Source organism: Salvelinus namaycush, chromosome 8, assembly GCF_016432855.1.
Source record: "Salvelinus namaycush isolate Seneca chromosome 8, SaNama_1.0, whole genome shotgun sequence".
Lineage (NCBI taxonomy): Eukaryota > Metazoa > Chordata > Actinopteri > Salmoniformes > Salmonidae > Salvelinus > Salvelinus namaycush.
The window spans coordinates 44,598,870-44,613,429 of record NC_052314.1 but is presented as its reverse complement, the minus strand read 5'-3'; the positions used below and the strand labels follow the sequence as shown (position 1 = coordinate 44,613,429).

The 14,560-nt window shown below is 43.6% G+C and overlaps 1 protein-coding gene across 1 annotated transcript; it reads right to left on the bottom strand.

Annotated features, from left to right (window-relative positions):
- Positions 1–194: 194 nt before the first annotated feature.
- LOC120052705 (myc-associated zinc finger protein-like) lies at positions 195–10,074 on the bottom strand. The gene is made up of 7 exons (XM_038999771.1): positions 9,297–10,074; positions 8,680–8,830; positions 4,599–4,963; positions 4,174–4,436; positions 2,466–2,529; positions 1,649–1,820; positions 195–1,452 (listed from the first exon to the last, which is right to left on the bottom strand). The coding sequence occupies exons 1-7, from the start codon at positions 9,327–9,329 to the stop codon at positions 1,127–1,129; spliced, it is 1,374 nt and encodes a 457-aa protein (XP_038855699.1). The 5' UTR covers positions 9,330–10,074; the 3' UTR covers positions 195–1,126.
- Positions 10,075–14,560: the final 4,486 nt, after the last annotated feature.

Here is a 14,560-nt window from a genome sequence, read left to right as displayed (position 1 = left end):
AATGCCATGGACAATAGATCAACGGCTCATATAATCACTATTCAGATTATCATAACTATATTTTATAGAGATAAAAAATAAATATTAATAGTTCAATAATAATTAAATTTTTCTCCATTCAGAGAAATACAAATGTTCTATTCTACTGCATCTCTGATATCAGATGCTGTACATGTTCACAGATAAAGTGCATATAGGTTATACATACTACGGCTTTAATACAGTGACGTTAACAGAGGAGATTCTACACCAACAGATGAACAGTCAAGAATACAGTCTCACAAAAACGTGTCACAAAAGTACAAATACTTTTCAGACCAATGCAACTTTGAGAGAATAAAAAAATCAGAGCATCCAGAATAATAACAAGATCATAGAAAGCAAAGAAAGACGAGCATTCAGTGGACAAATATACAAATAAATACCCATTTGATGCCACCTGTCTATCAGTCATAGGGTAAAGTTACATGGTGATGACATATTTCTGATGAAAAGGCAACAGTCCTTTCTTGGAGACAGTTCATTTGAAAAAGCTAAAAGCCAATGTAGGACCACAGCTCATACTGCGTCTGGGTGATCATATACTGTATAATCAATATTTCCAAGGAAAATAAATGGCGATGTATTTGTAAAATCCCAAACATTGTTATGGGAGTTTGTGTTCTGTGTGAATGGAAAAGTGGCATATTGGACCGGAAAACTTTATATTTCGTTCAGTAGGATTTAATTGAAAAAAAAAAAACGGGGATTCCATGGTCTCTCCTTTCCTCCCCTCTCTCGTGTCCACCAATGGCAGTTGAGAAAGTGACTGTTGCGTAAACAACAGCAACATTTAAAATAGGATCAAATACAAAGGGGACCTGGTTTGCAGCATACTTTGGCCTTCATAACATACATAGACATCCACTGTAGGGTAAATGCCCCTATATGCTGATCCTGGGTCCGTTTTTCCAGTTTCCCCACTAATGGTTAAGGTTAGGATTGGGGAGGGGAAGCTGATCCTACATCTGTACTTAGGGGAAACTTCACCCCAGAGCCACATCCACTCCTCTCTCCTGACTGCAGTCTCCACGAAACTCCTCTACCTCCAATCCCCTCTCCCCCTTCCCTCCAATGGGCCTGGCTGCTAGCTGAGAGGCTGGGGGGCGATGCTGGAGCAGTCAGTGACCAGCAGGCTCACGGTTGAGCTGCCTGACAGAGACACGGCCACATCCATGGTACCGGTCCCCGCGAGGCTACTGCTGGGGGCGCCCTGGACCTGGGTGACGGCGTGGGTGCCCATGTGGCCCTGGAGCTGGGTGGGTGTCTTGCACTGCACCCCACACAGTTGGCACAGCAGCACCCCGCCGGCACCGGCCCCGCCGAACATGCCCCGTGTCCCGCCGCTCTCCTTCCACTCCTGGCCGTGGTGTTTCTGAGCGTGGACACGCAGGTAGGTGAGGGTGGTGAAGCCTGGAGGGAGACGAGAGGGAGGAAGAGAGCAGGAGGGAGAGCATTGAGAAATAAGAAAAGGTGAGGAACAAAAGATGACGAACAAAAGATAAGGACATGAAGAATGAGAGAGGGATAACTGTGTAACCACCTCTGTTACACAGGTATTCTCCTCTCCTTTCACACATAAAAAAAAATAACATGGAAGTCCACTCACTGCGGTTGCACAGGTGGCAGGCATGGTGCTGTGATTGGTTGTGGACCCTCATGTGATCGGTGATGTAGGCGGCAGAGAGGAGCTTGCCACAGATGTGGCACGGCACCTTCTCCTCATGGCGAATCAGGTGGGCACGGAGACGGTCCCTCGTGGCGAAGGCAGACGTGCAGGTCTGTGTAGCGCGCGTGCGCGCGCCCGCACACACACACACACACACACACAAAACCATTGGTGTATCTTGGACATTTGGAAATGTTTCTTTGCCATTATATTTTAGAAGCTAGGCAGGTCAATGTCATTAAATTGCCTATAAAACAATTCATACAGTGTATACAGAGAATCAAGGGACATACGACAGGAAACAGGGTTGAAAATAGCGAGAAAGAACAAGGCAAGAGTTAAAATGTCGTCGCCCACGGATTATGCAGTTTCGCGCAGATAGGTCATTCGGTGCCAGAGGAGTTAAGTGTTTTTCACAAAATCCAAAATAGTGTAAAATGGGTCCCTGAGTAAAATTTGTTCCTTGTGAGGAGGGACCTATGTACCAAATTTCATGACTTTAGGTCACACGGGTTGAGGGGCGTGACCTTTCAAAGTTAGCGTTTGAATCGCTGGTTATAGCGCCACCATCTGGCCATTCAGTGTAATTTTGTAAATTACTGATCTTTTTATGGCAAGACCCATCTGAGATATCGCGTGTGACTTACTAACAGACAAATGGACCGAGAAAGATTAATCGTGGGGGTCAAAAATACATGCAGAGAGTAGAAAAAGAGAGAGTGAAAGAGTTAAAGTGAGTTAGAAAAAAGAGGATTACCGGGCACTTGAAGGGTCTCTCAGTGGAGTGCACCTGTCTGACGTGACTGTTGAGGTGGTCGGGTCTGGAACAGACAGGAGAAGGGATTAAGACCCCACGTGTGTCTTATCTGTGTCTTATCAGTAATTTCTCGTCGATGGAGCTACCTTTGCACTACAGACGTCAGTTAGAACTGAATTCTATTAGAACTCCAGACTAATTTCACAAAAATGTGCATGTACATATACAGTACCAGTCAAAAGTTTGGACACACCTACTAATTCAAGGGTTTTTCTTTATTTTTACTGTTTTCTACATTGTAGAATAATAGTGAAGACATCAAACTATGAACACATATGGAATCATGTAGTAACCAAAAAAAGTGTTTAACAAATCTATGTATATTTTAGATTTTAGATTCTTCAAAGTAGCCACCCTTTGCCTTGATGACAGCTTTGTACACTCTTGGCATTTTCTCAACCAGCTTCACCTGGAATGCTCTTCCAACAGTCTTGAAGAAGTTCCCACATATGCTGAGCATTTGTTGGCTGCTTTTCCTTGACTCTGCGGTCCAACTCATCCCAAACCATTGAGGTCGTGTGATTGTGGAGACCAGGTCATATGATGCAGCACTCCATCACTCTCCTTCTTGGTCAAATAAACCTTACACAGCCTGGAGGTGTGTTGGGTCATTGTCCTATTGAAAAACAAATGATAGTGCCACTAAGCACAAACCAGATGGGATGGCGTATCGCTGCAGAATGCTGTGGTAGCCATGCTGGTTAAGTCTGCCTTTAATTCAAATAAATTACAGACAGTGTCACCAGCAAAGCATCCCCACACCATCACACCTCCTCCTCCATGCTTCACGCATTGCGTGAAGATCACCCATTCACCTACTCTGCGTCTCACAAAGACACGGCGCTTGGAACCAAAAATCTAAAATTTGGACTCATCAGATCAAAGGACAGATTTCCACTGGTCTAATGTCTATTGCTCTTGTTTCTTATTGGTGTCCTTTAGTAGTGGTTTCTTTGCAGCAATTTGACCACGAAAGCCTGATTCACGCAGTCTCCTCTGAACAGTTGATGTTGAGATGTCTGTTACTTGAACTCTGTGAAGCATTTTTTTGGGCTGCAATTTCCGAGGCTGGTAACTTTAATGAACTTATCCTCTCTGCAGCAGAAGTAACTCTGGGTCTTCCTTTCCTGTGGCGGTCCTCATGAGAGCCAGTTTCATCATAGTGCTTGATGGTTTTTGCGACTGCACTTGAAGAAACTTTCATGGTCCTTGAAATTTTCCAGATTGGCTGACCTTCATGTCTTAAAGTAATGATGGATTGTCATTTCTTGCCATAATATGGACTTTGTCTTTTACCAAATAGTGCCATCTTCTGTTATACACCCCTACCTTGTAACAAAACAATTGACTGGCTCAAACACATTGAGGAAAGAAATTCCACAAATGAACTTTTAACAAGGCACACTTGTTAAAAGTTACACTTTTTTTGGTTACTACATGATTTCATGTGTTATTTCATAGTTTTGATGTCTTCACTATTATTCTACAATGTAGAAAATAGTAAAAATAAAGAACAACCCTGGAATGAGTAGGTGTGTCCAAACTTTTGACTGGTACTGTATGTGTATGTGTGTATACTTATCTCACAATTGACCCCCCCCCCCCCCCCCCCCCCCCCCCCGCACCACCCAGTCATACCCCTTCTCACCGTGAGAATCCCTTGGCGCAGTGGGGGCAGACATAAGGTTTCTCCACCCCTCCTTGGTGTGAGCGTACATGGTAGCTCATGCGGTCTTTCCTCTTGAAGCGCTGCTGGCAGATAGGGCAGTGGTAGGGCTTTTCGTCCGAGTGGGAAAGCCGGTGGCGGTTCAGGTGGTACACGTCTCGGAAGGCCTTCCCACAGGCCTCACACGCATGGTTCTTCCTCACCTGGTTGGGGTTGGGGTTGGGTTGAGGCCCCAGATTCTGGTTCTAGGTTTGAGAGAAGAAAGGGACAGTTGGCTAGTGCTGGCTGTGGGGTCAGTGTAGCTACTCTGGTTACATTGCACAATAAAGTAGACGAGGAAAGAGAGAAAGGCAAAGGGTGCAACAAATTATTCTTCAATAATTATGACAAAACAGGCACCAACCAACCTGTACCATTGTCCCGGCAACCACAACTGCAGCTTGGAGCACCTGGGGCGCAGCCATGGTGACGGTAGCTGGGGCGATGGACACCGCAACAGGTTGGCCCCCCTTGTTTCCAAGTGGGGAGGGTTGGGGGAGGGATTCTGCGGGAGGAGGATGAGAGGGCAGAGAAAGGTGGAGGAGGGAGAGAGGGATTGTTTGCCGTTCTCCTCTTCCCTTGCTCCCATCCTCCCTCTCTCTGGCTGCTCTGTCCTTCATTTTGATGCCAGTGTGCACCGACTGATGGCGCCGGAGGTTGTAGTTGTTTTTAAACTGCTTGTTACATGTGTTGCAGATGTGTGTCGGCCGGCCAGGCTTGGAGACGGCCTTCTCTAAAGGAGAGAGGGAGAAAGAGAGAGAGAAAGAGAGAGGTGAAAGAGAAAGAGGAAAAAACAGAAGTGTGAGAGAAGGTAACTCCTGAAAGGGAACTAAGGGTAGAGTTTGTGGGTTGGATTCCTACATGGGCCCCACATACTGAATAAGTAAGCTAGGTCCAAGAGGCTTCTAAACAACTTCTACCCCCAAGCCATAAGACTCCTGAACATCTAATGGCTACCCAGACTATTTGCATTGCCCCCCTTTTATTATCTATGCATAGTCACTTTAATAACTCTACCTACATGTACATATTACCTCAATTACCTCGACTGACGCGGTGCCCCCGCACATTAACTCTGTACCGGTACCCCCTGTATATAGCCTCGCTATTGTTATTTTACTGCTGCTCTTTAAATATTTGTTACTTTTATTTCTTTTTTTAGGTATTTTACTTAAAACTGCATTGTTGGTTAAGGGCTTGTAAGTAAGCATTTCACTGTATTCGGCGCATGTGACAAATAAAATTTGATTTGAAATGTTTTGTAGCCTTTTTGTCCCATTTCAACAGAATTAAATGAACTTAGCTAGCTTTCGCCAGTTGCTGTACCATCAGAGAGAGAGGTGGCCAAAAATAGGTATTATTTTTGCCTCATTCACATTAGACCCGAGTCAAACTATGAAACCAGCGGCCAAATGATTGAAGACTGATAATTCTGTTTTCTTTGTGGAACGGGAGTTTTTATTAGAGTCAGTATAGCAATGTAATGTTATTGATTTGTCAGTTTCCCTAGCTAATTCCCTACTTTTAAAACGGACACAGTAATAAACAGCTCTACAGGCTTCACTGTCATGGTGCACCGTCAGTACACAACACTATGATCATCATGTCATAGCAGGATCAGATGGTGATAGCTGTCCCAGTAGGGTCAGACTGCCAGGAAAGACCAGTCTCCAGAGCTCAGGTGAATTTTGCAATATATTAACATCAGTGAATGATACAAAGTTCCATCTTGAGTTGATGGGTAGACCTACAGTAGCTACAGGACAGCAGTTTAAGATTAAGGTTACAGTCTGGGATCTGGGAATAATGGTCATTTCAATTATTGAACCATTATATTATCCAAGAAGAGAATCAATGTATAAATGTACACCAAGGTAATTCTTTGTCATGCCTCATCTTAGGAGGATCAGATGGTGACGGGTCTCAGCAGGGTCAGGCAGCCAGGGAAGACCAGTCTGTGACGGAGCTGAGGTGAATTTGAGCAGATACAACACTTTATTCTCTCTGTGCAGCAAACACTGGACAAGCCAGATACTTCAAAGATTGAAACTATTTTAAGGCAATCTGGAAATCAACTTTGGAGGTTTGTCAAACTGAGGCTTTTCCTGATGACACAAAGAATGTAAAACAAAAATGTGAGGAAGACCCGGTAGAAGATATTGATGATGATGAATGGATACAGATATGTTTGAATGCCCAGTCATGTTCATATAATCTTAGACATAAATTATTGCAGTTTAAGACCATCCATAGAACACTAGATGCCAGTGTAACTGAATAACATGCACTCAGAAATGTCATTCCTCTGCTGGATGTGTAAAACACAAAAGGGGACATATTTGCATATGTTATGGTCTTGTGAAGGCTGGCTGAATTCTGGCAGAGTATGTATTTTATCTCAGCATGTCTACAGATTCTCCCTTCTATCAGTTTTTGTTTGCTTGTAAATGTTGATACTGGAGACTGTTATCAAATTAAACTGTAACTAAGCATCTAAGAAATGCATTGCCATTAATAAAAATTACATTTTTTCTTTATTGAATACTTAAAACATGCAGTGAAGCCGCTCAACAACTACATCACATTAGTCATCTAACAGACTCCCATCCAGAGCGACACACAGAAGCAACCAGGGTCAACACCCTGCTCAAGGGCACGTCGACAGATCTCCCACAAGGTCAAAAACGGGAACCCGAACCAGTGATCCATCTGCAACCGGCCAAAGCTCCCAACCGCCAGGCCACCAGCCCTCCAAGATCCCCCCCCTCAGTTCCCCAAGAGCTGCCCCTCAACCATCCGAGACCCCCCCAACAGTCCCCCGAGAAAATATTATAACACTCCCCACCCCCAAGTCCCCCTTGCACTTACAACCAACAAAATGAACAAAAGAGAAAGACAAAGGAAAACAGAAAATAACAATGCAAGAAACAAAAGAAATCAAGGACCACAAAAATCATAACAGCAAAGCCAACTAAATATGTTTGAGTGCATGTATGGCACTATTTATTAAATAATCTATTTACATGTGTGTGTGTCCATGTGTGCATTTGAATGAGAGTGTGTTCATATGCATGTGTACAAACACCTGCATGTCATTGCTATTCATTGGAAGGTTGGTTATCCACGATGTCACAATGCATGGCAGAAATGTCAAGTTATGTATCACTAGATTTATTCCAATATTAATGGTATACCGGGCAACTTTCATAAGGTCTGCATGCCGTATATGGAATACAGTATGACAAAATGAGACTGTATTGAAAACATGCCCACGTCAGGGGAGATACCTATTTGGGCAATTTTTTGCTGCTGGACAGCTCAGTCCTGGCCCTGGGGGTCGACCGTCCATTGGGTTGTCACTCTGGCCTTGGCATAACACACCCAAAACCAATAATAAATGGGTCATATTGGATTGTGTAGAAATGCAGGAAATTAACTTTAGATGCCCCCGAAAAATATGAGGGAGGACCCCCAGACCACCCACCAGGTTATGCCCCCCCCCACACACTTCTAAAACCAAAGTTGTGCCCCTGGTTAAAGTAATGAAATACCAAGAAAATTTTCAGGTTCCTTAAAGTGCTGAGAATGTTCCAAAGCCAAGCAACTATCCTGCACCATTCCCAGAAAGCTGTAGGAAGGTTACATGCAAAACAACCACAGGACAAAAAATATATGGTTCTCAGAACATTATGTGCGTGCTGGGCAGAAACTATAATCTAGCATTGTTGCACTGCTCTCACCATCACAGATGTAGACAATCCACTCATTATTTCTTTATCTTTTTATCTCTCTCACAACCTCTCTCTTTAGTCCTTCTCGCTCCCTCTCTTTCTCCACCCCTCTCTCCCTCTCTGTCTGTCAAACATATGCAACAGACACAGGGAGTGTGAAAAGGACATTGTTTCCTGAGGTAAGAAATCCCATGGTTCAGGGTGGGGCTGAAGAGATATATCAGATTGTGTGTGTGTGTTTTCAGCTTTGATATGTAAAGAGAGGACATCAAGGTGCATCCGCTGAGTCTGCAGCAGATGTGACTCTTGACAACAAGAAAACCTCTCAATGCCCCTCCACCCCCCTCCTATCTAGTTGTTTATTGGGGATTCCATATGTGTTTATTGAATTGGAATAATATTGAATAAACATAGTGGTCCTCTGTGGCTCAGGCAGTAGAGCATGTAGCTTGCAATGCCAGGATTTGATTTCCGCTGGGACCACGCATACAAAATTGTATGTGTGTCGCTTTGGTTAAAAGTGTCTCATAAATGGCATATATTATTATTCTAATATTATTGTAGACTGTGTAGAATTGATCAATTGAGTAAATTGTACCTGATCCTGCCTGTGTCTCAAATGGCACCCCCCACCCTATTCCATACACAGTGTACCACTTTGGTAGTGTACTATATAAGGAATAGGGTGCCTTTTGGGACACAAAACCTGCATTCTCACCAGGTAAAGGCTCTTCATTCAGGGCGGCTGTGTCCACTGTGGATGGGGGAGGGGCTATGTGCTCTGTAGGGGGGCTCTGGGCAGAGCCAGTCATGTCCGGAAGCAGCTCTGATTGGAGGGCTGTCTCAGACTGGGTCTGTGAGAGAGGAGTCTGGGGAAATGAGAGCAATAATTAGCTGCTGAGGACTTGAAAGTGGGATACCTAGTCAGTTGTACAACTGAATGCATTCAACTGAAATGTGTCTTCTGCATTTAACCCCTCTGAATCAACATCCACATCTTCCACGCCCGGGGAACAGTGCCTCGGTTACTGGCCCAATGCGCTAACCACTAGGCTACCTGAAATACACATCAATGGGGGATCATGCCCCCTTTGACCAGTCACCACACACACAAGCTCTTACTCTTGCCCTCATAAGCAGTACTACAACAAATCTGTAAGGGGTACAGTTCACAAGCTGTCAGTTTAAGACTTATTTGACATCACAAACATAATAAGCATGTGTATGATCCCAGGATCCCAAGTGCATTCACCTCTGCAGCCATAGCACTCTGATGAGTGAGACACTAAACAGAATGTGTATCTTTATTTCTCTGACACACACACTCAAACTTACCTGAAACAGAAAATTACTCCAAGAAGAATCCATTTTGAAGCACTATGATGTCAGATACTTTTATTCCAGGTGTCAAAACTAGAACTATATATCCCCCTGAGACTTGGGGCCAACCAACCATAGGCTGGGGCCAACTGATGAATCACTCCACCTGCTGTAATAGCCTACCTAGTTCCTCTCTGCAGTTTCAAATATCAAAAGGTGAATATTTCTGTGTGAAAGTTTAAATCGCGGTGCATTCAATAAAATAAATTATTGAAGATGAATGATCAATTTTGAAAGGCTGTCAGCTATATGACAATATTATATGACAGTAATGATGTTAGACTAAAATGTTGTTATATGGTGTGGGACGAAAGGATGCAACATGACTAAAATGCGACAAAATGGTTGATGCATGCTTTTAATTATGCATTTACATTGTATATTTATATTATAGCCCAAGGAAAAATTATATTCTCAAATCGATGCATAAATTTGGTTATTGAAAATAAGGAAAAATATATCAAAAGTAATAATAAGTCCGCAGTTGTTTGTAAATGCGTGGAGGAAGAGTCATTTATTTCGATAGCTCCGAGAGGCCAAAGCGGTGGTGGATTCCAAAGCCTCGGTGTTGCGTAAAATCGTGTCCCTAGCTAGAGAGTCCCTGATCGGCCGCAATCCAAGCTTCGCCTCGGCTTTTCAAACGAGAGGATGACATCTTTCTTTTTTTCTATTTCTCTCTCCCTCCCACCCTCGCTGTCTGTCTTCCTTTTATTTATTTTTTTAAATCTCTTCCCTCTCCCCTCTCTATCTATCCCCCGCCGCCGCGTCCCCTGTTTAAAGGGGAAGTATTTTGTGTAGCCTATGCACCCTCCTCTCGGTTCTCGTCTCTCCGTGGCGTGCGCTGTTTTCAATAGACCCATGCATCCGCCTTCTTGCCTCCGTCAGTTCGGCCGACAGAAATAACTATTTTATCAACAGCTAGTAATGCAATAGAATTGCCCAACTCCAAACTTACATATCACAACATCCTTATAGTGAGATAATATTGAGAATACGCAACTACCTGACATCAAGAGAAACGTATGAGAGCAATAAAACAAGATCACACGCATCTTAAAGGTAAATATACACGCTGCAGGTGCAACAGCTTCATAGCAATAGGAATATATACATTTGAAGTCATAAGTTTACATACACCTTAGCCAAATACATTTAAACTCAGTTTCACAATTCCTGACATTTAATCCCAGTAAAAAGTCCCCGTCTTAGGTCAGTTAGGATCACCACTGTATTTTAAGAATGTGAAATGTCAGAATAATAGTAGAGAGAATGATTTATTTCAACTTTTCTTTCTTTCTTTCATCACATTCCCAGTGGGTCAGAAGTTTACATACACTCAATTAGTATTTGGTAGCATTGTCTTTAAATTGTTTAACTTGAGTCAAACGTTTCAAAAGTTAGCCTTCCACAAGCGTCCCACATTAAATTGGGTGAATTTTGGTCCATTCCTCCTGATAGAGCTGGTGTAACTAAGTCAGGTTTGTAGGCCTCCATGCTCACACACACTTTTTCAGTTCTGCCCATACATTTTCTATAGGATTAAGGTCAGGGCTTTGTGATGGCCACTCCAATACCTTGACTTTGTTGTCCTTAAGCCATTTTGCCACAACGTTGGAAGTATACTTGGGGTCATTGTCAATTTGGAAGACCCATTCGCGACCAAGCTTTAACTTCCTGACTGATGTCTTGAGATGTTGCTTCAATATATCCACATAATTTTCCTACCTCATGCCATCTATTTTGTGAAGTGCACCAGTCCCTCCTGCAGCAAAGCACCCCCACAACATGATGCTGCCACCCCCGTGCTTCATGGTTGGGATGGTGTTCTTCGGCTTGCAAGCCTTCCCCTTTTTCCTCCAAACATAACGATGGTCATGATGGCCAAACAGTTCTATTTTTGTTTCATCAGACTAGAGGACATTTCTCCAAAAAGTACGATCTTTGTCCCCATGTGCAGCTGCAAACCGTAGTCTGGCTTTTTTATGGTGGTTTTGGAGCAGTGGCTTCTTCCTTGCTGAGCGGCCTTCCAGGTTATGTCGATATAGGACTCGTTTTACTGTGGATATAGATAATTTTGTACACGTTTCCTCCAGCATCTTCACAAGGTCCTTTGCTGTTGTTCTGGGATTGATTTGCACTTTTCACACCAAAGTACATTAATCTCTAGGAGACAGAACGCGTCTCCTTCCTGAGCGGTATGACGGCTACGTGATCCCATGGTGTTTATACTTGCATACTATTTTTTGTACAGATGAACGTGGTACCTTCAGGCGTTTGGAAATTGCTCCCAAGGATGAACCAGACTTGTGGAGGTCTACAATTCTTTTTCTGAGGTCTTGGCTGATTTCATTTGATTTTCCCATGATGTCAAGCTAAGAGGCACTGAGTTTGAAGGTAGGCCTTGAAATACATCCACAGGTACACCTCCAATTGACTCAAATGATTAGCGTATCAGAAGCTTCTAAAGCCATTACATAATTTTCTGGAATTTTCTAAGCTGTTTAAAGGCACAGTCAACTTAGTGTATGTAAACTTCTGACCCACTGGAATTGTGATACAGTGAATTATAAGTGAAATTATCTGTCTGTAAACTATTTTTGGAAAAATTACTTGTCATGCACAAAGTAGATGTCCTAACCGACTTGCCAAAACTATAGTTTGTTAACAAGAAATTTGTGGAGTGGTTGAAAAACGAGTTAATGACTCCAACCTAAGTGTATGTAAACTTCCAACTTCAACTGTACATCAAAATAACAAAAATGTTTTTGTTTTCAATAGATTGTTAAGGCTAGAATGCACCACATTGAGGCTGGCTAATGCTCCAGAGATAGGAGTAAAATCTATCTGCATCTCTGTCTGTAAAAGAATGCTGCTGCGAATTTGACTATTGTAGGAGAGTTACAATGGTTATTCCATTAAACTTTAAATTACTGGAACAGTACACAAGGCAGAACAGAACACATCCAGGTTAATGGTCAGTGGCCCAAGCCCAGTTCAGACAGAAGGTGGAATCAGATCCCTATGATCTCCAGGAACTTAACTTTCGGTTTATATTTTCATTTGTTGCGCTACTAGTACTGCTTATTGATGTTTAGGAGGCTGCTACAGTAGCTGGAAGATACCATCTTCTGTTTTTATTTCATTGAATGTATTTCGTAGCCCCCTTCTTCTCAGTCCCTGAAAACACTGAGCGAGAAAGAACAACTTGTGCATTGGAGACTGATGTGCTCCTGTCCTGTCTTTTCATATCATTGCAGAGCTACATAAAAGCCCCAAAAGACAGCCTTGGTGTCGCTCTTCATTTCTTGGTGGTTCTGTGATAAGTACACTGAGTGTACAAAACAATATGAACACTGTTCTTTCCATGACATAGACTGACCAGGTGAAAGCTATGATACCTTATAAATGTCACTTGTTAAATCCAGTTCAATCAGTGTAGAGGAAGGGCAGGAGAGGTTATATAAGGATTTTTAAGCCTTGAGACAATTGAGACATGGATTGTGTATGTGTGCCATTCAGAGGGTGAATAATGGGCAAGAGAAAATATTTAAGTTCCTTTGAACAGGGTATGGTAGTAGGTGCCAGGTGCACCGGTTTGTGTCAAAACCTGCAACTCTGCTAGGTTTTTCACACTCAACAGTTTCCCGTGTGAATAAAGGGTCCACCATCTGAAGGACATCCAGCCAACTTGACACAACAGTGGGAAGCATTGGAGTCAACATGGACCAGCAGCCCTGTGGAACGCTTTCGTCACTTTGTAGAGTCCATGCCCCGACGAATTGAGGCTGTTCTGCTGTGCGAATTTGCTGGATATTGGCGGGAACTGGAACATGCTGTCGTGCACGTCGACCCAGAGCATCCCAAACATGCTCAATTGGTAACATGTCTGGTGAGTATGCGGGCCGTGAAAGCACTGAGACGATTTCAGATTCCAGGAATTGTGTACAGATCCTTGCGACATGGGGCCGTGCATTATCATGCTGAAACATGAACTGATGGCGGTGGATGAATGGCATGACAATGGATCTCAGGATCTCGTCACGGTATCTCTGTGCAGTTAAATTGTAATTGTGTTCTTTTTCCATAGTTTAAACGTCTCCATACCATAACCCCGCCGCCACTATGGGGCACTCTGTACACAACGCCATACATGTGTTCTGCGGTTATGAGGCCAGTTGGACGTACTGCCAAATTCTCTAAAACAACATTGGAGAGAGAAATTAACATTGCATTTCTCTGGCAACAGCTCAGGTGGACATTCCTGCAGTTGGCATGCCAATTGCACGCTCCCTCAAAATTTGAGACATCTGGTGCACCTGTGTAATGATCTTGCTGTTTAACCAGCTTCTTGATATTCCACACCTGCCATGTGATCTCAGACCAGTCCTGGACCTGGGTGAGTGTGGGGGGGGCGCAGGGATGGCACGTTCTGTGGGAGGTGGTCCCCAGTGTGAACTGTTACAGTTCAGCGCGTCTCCTCTGTAGCTCAGTGATTTCCTGCTTCAGGTCTTCGATACACACTCTAGTCTACCTCTCTGCACTTTTCTTGTTCTCTTTTATAAATGTAGTTAGCCTGGCTTCTCTCAATGGAGCACACGAGAGCAGTTAAGACCTGCACGCCATCTGCTATCAAATTTTATTTATTACATTTCCCCAAAACAGGTGTATGCTTACTTACAAGCCCTTAACCAACAATGCAGTTAAGAAAATACCTAAAAGAAAGTAAGAAAATAACAATTGCGAGGCAATATACAGGGGGTACCGGTACAGAGTCAATGTGCAGGGGCACCGGTTAGCCGAGGAAATATGTACATGTAGGTAGAATTATTAAAGTGACTATGTATAGATAATAACAGAGAGTAGCAGCAGCGTAGAAGGGGGGGGGGGGGCAATGCAAATAGTCTGGGTAGTCATTTGATTGGATGTTCAGGAGTCTTATGGCTTGGGGGTAGAAGCTATTTAGAAGCATCTTGGACCTAGACTTGGCGCTCCGGTACCGCTTGCCACGCGGTAGCAGAGAGAACAGTCTATGACTATGATGGCTGGAGTCTTTGCCAATGTTTAGGGCCTTCCTCTGACACTGCCTGGTATAAAGGTCCTGGATGGCAGGAAGCTTGGCCCCGGTGATGTACTGGGCCGTACGCACTACCTTCTGTAGTGCCTTGCGGTCGGAGGCCGAGCATTTGCCATACCAGGCAGTGATGCAACCCGTCAGGATG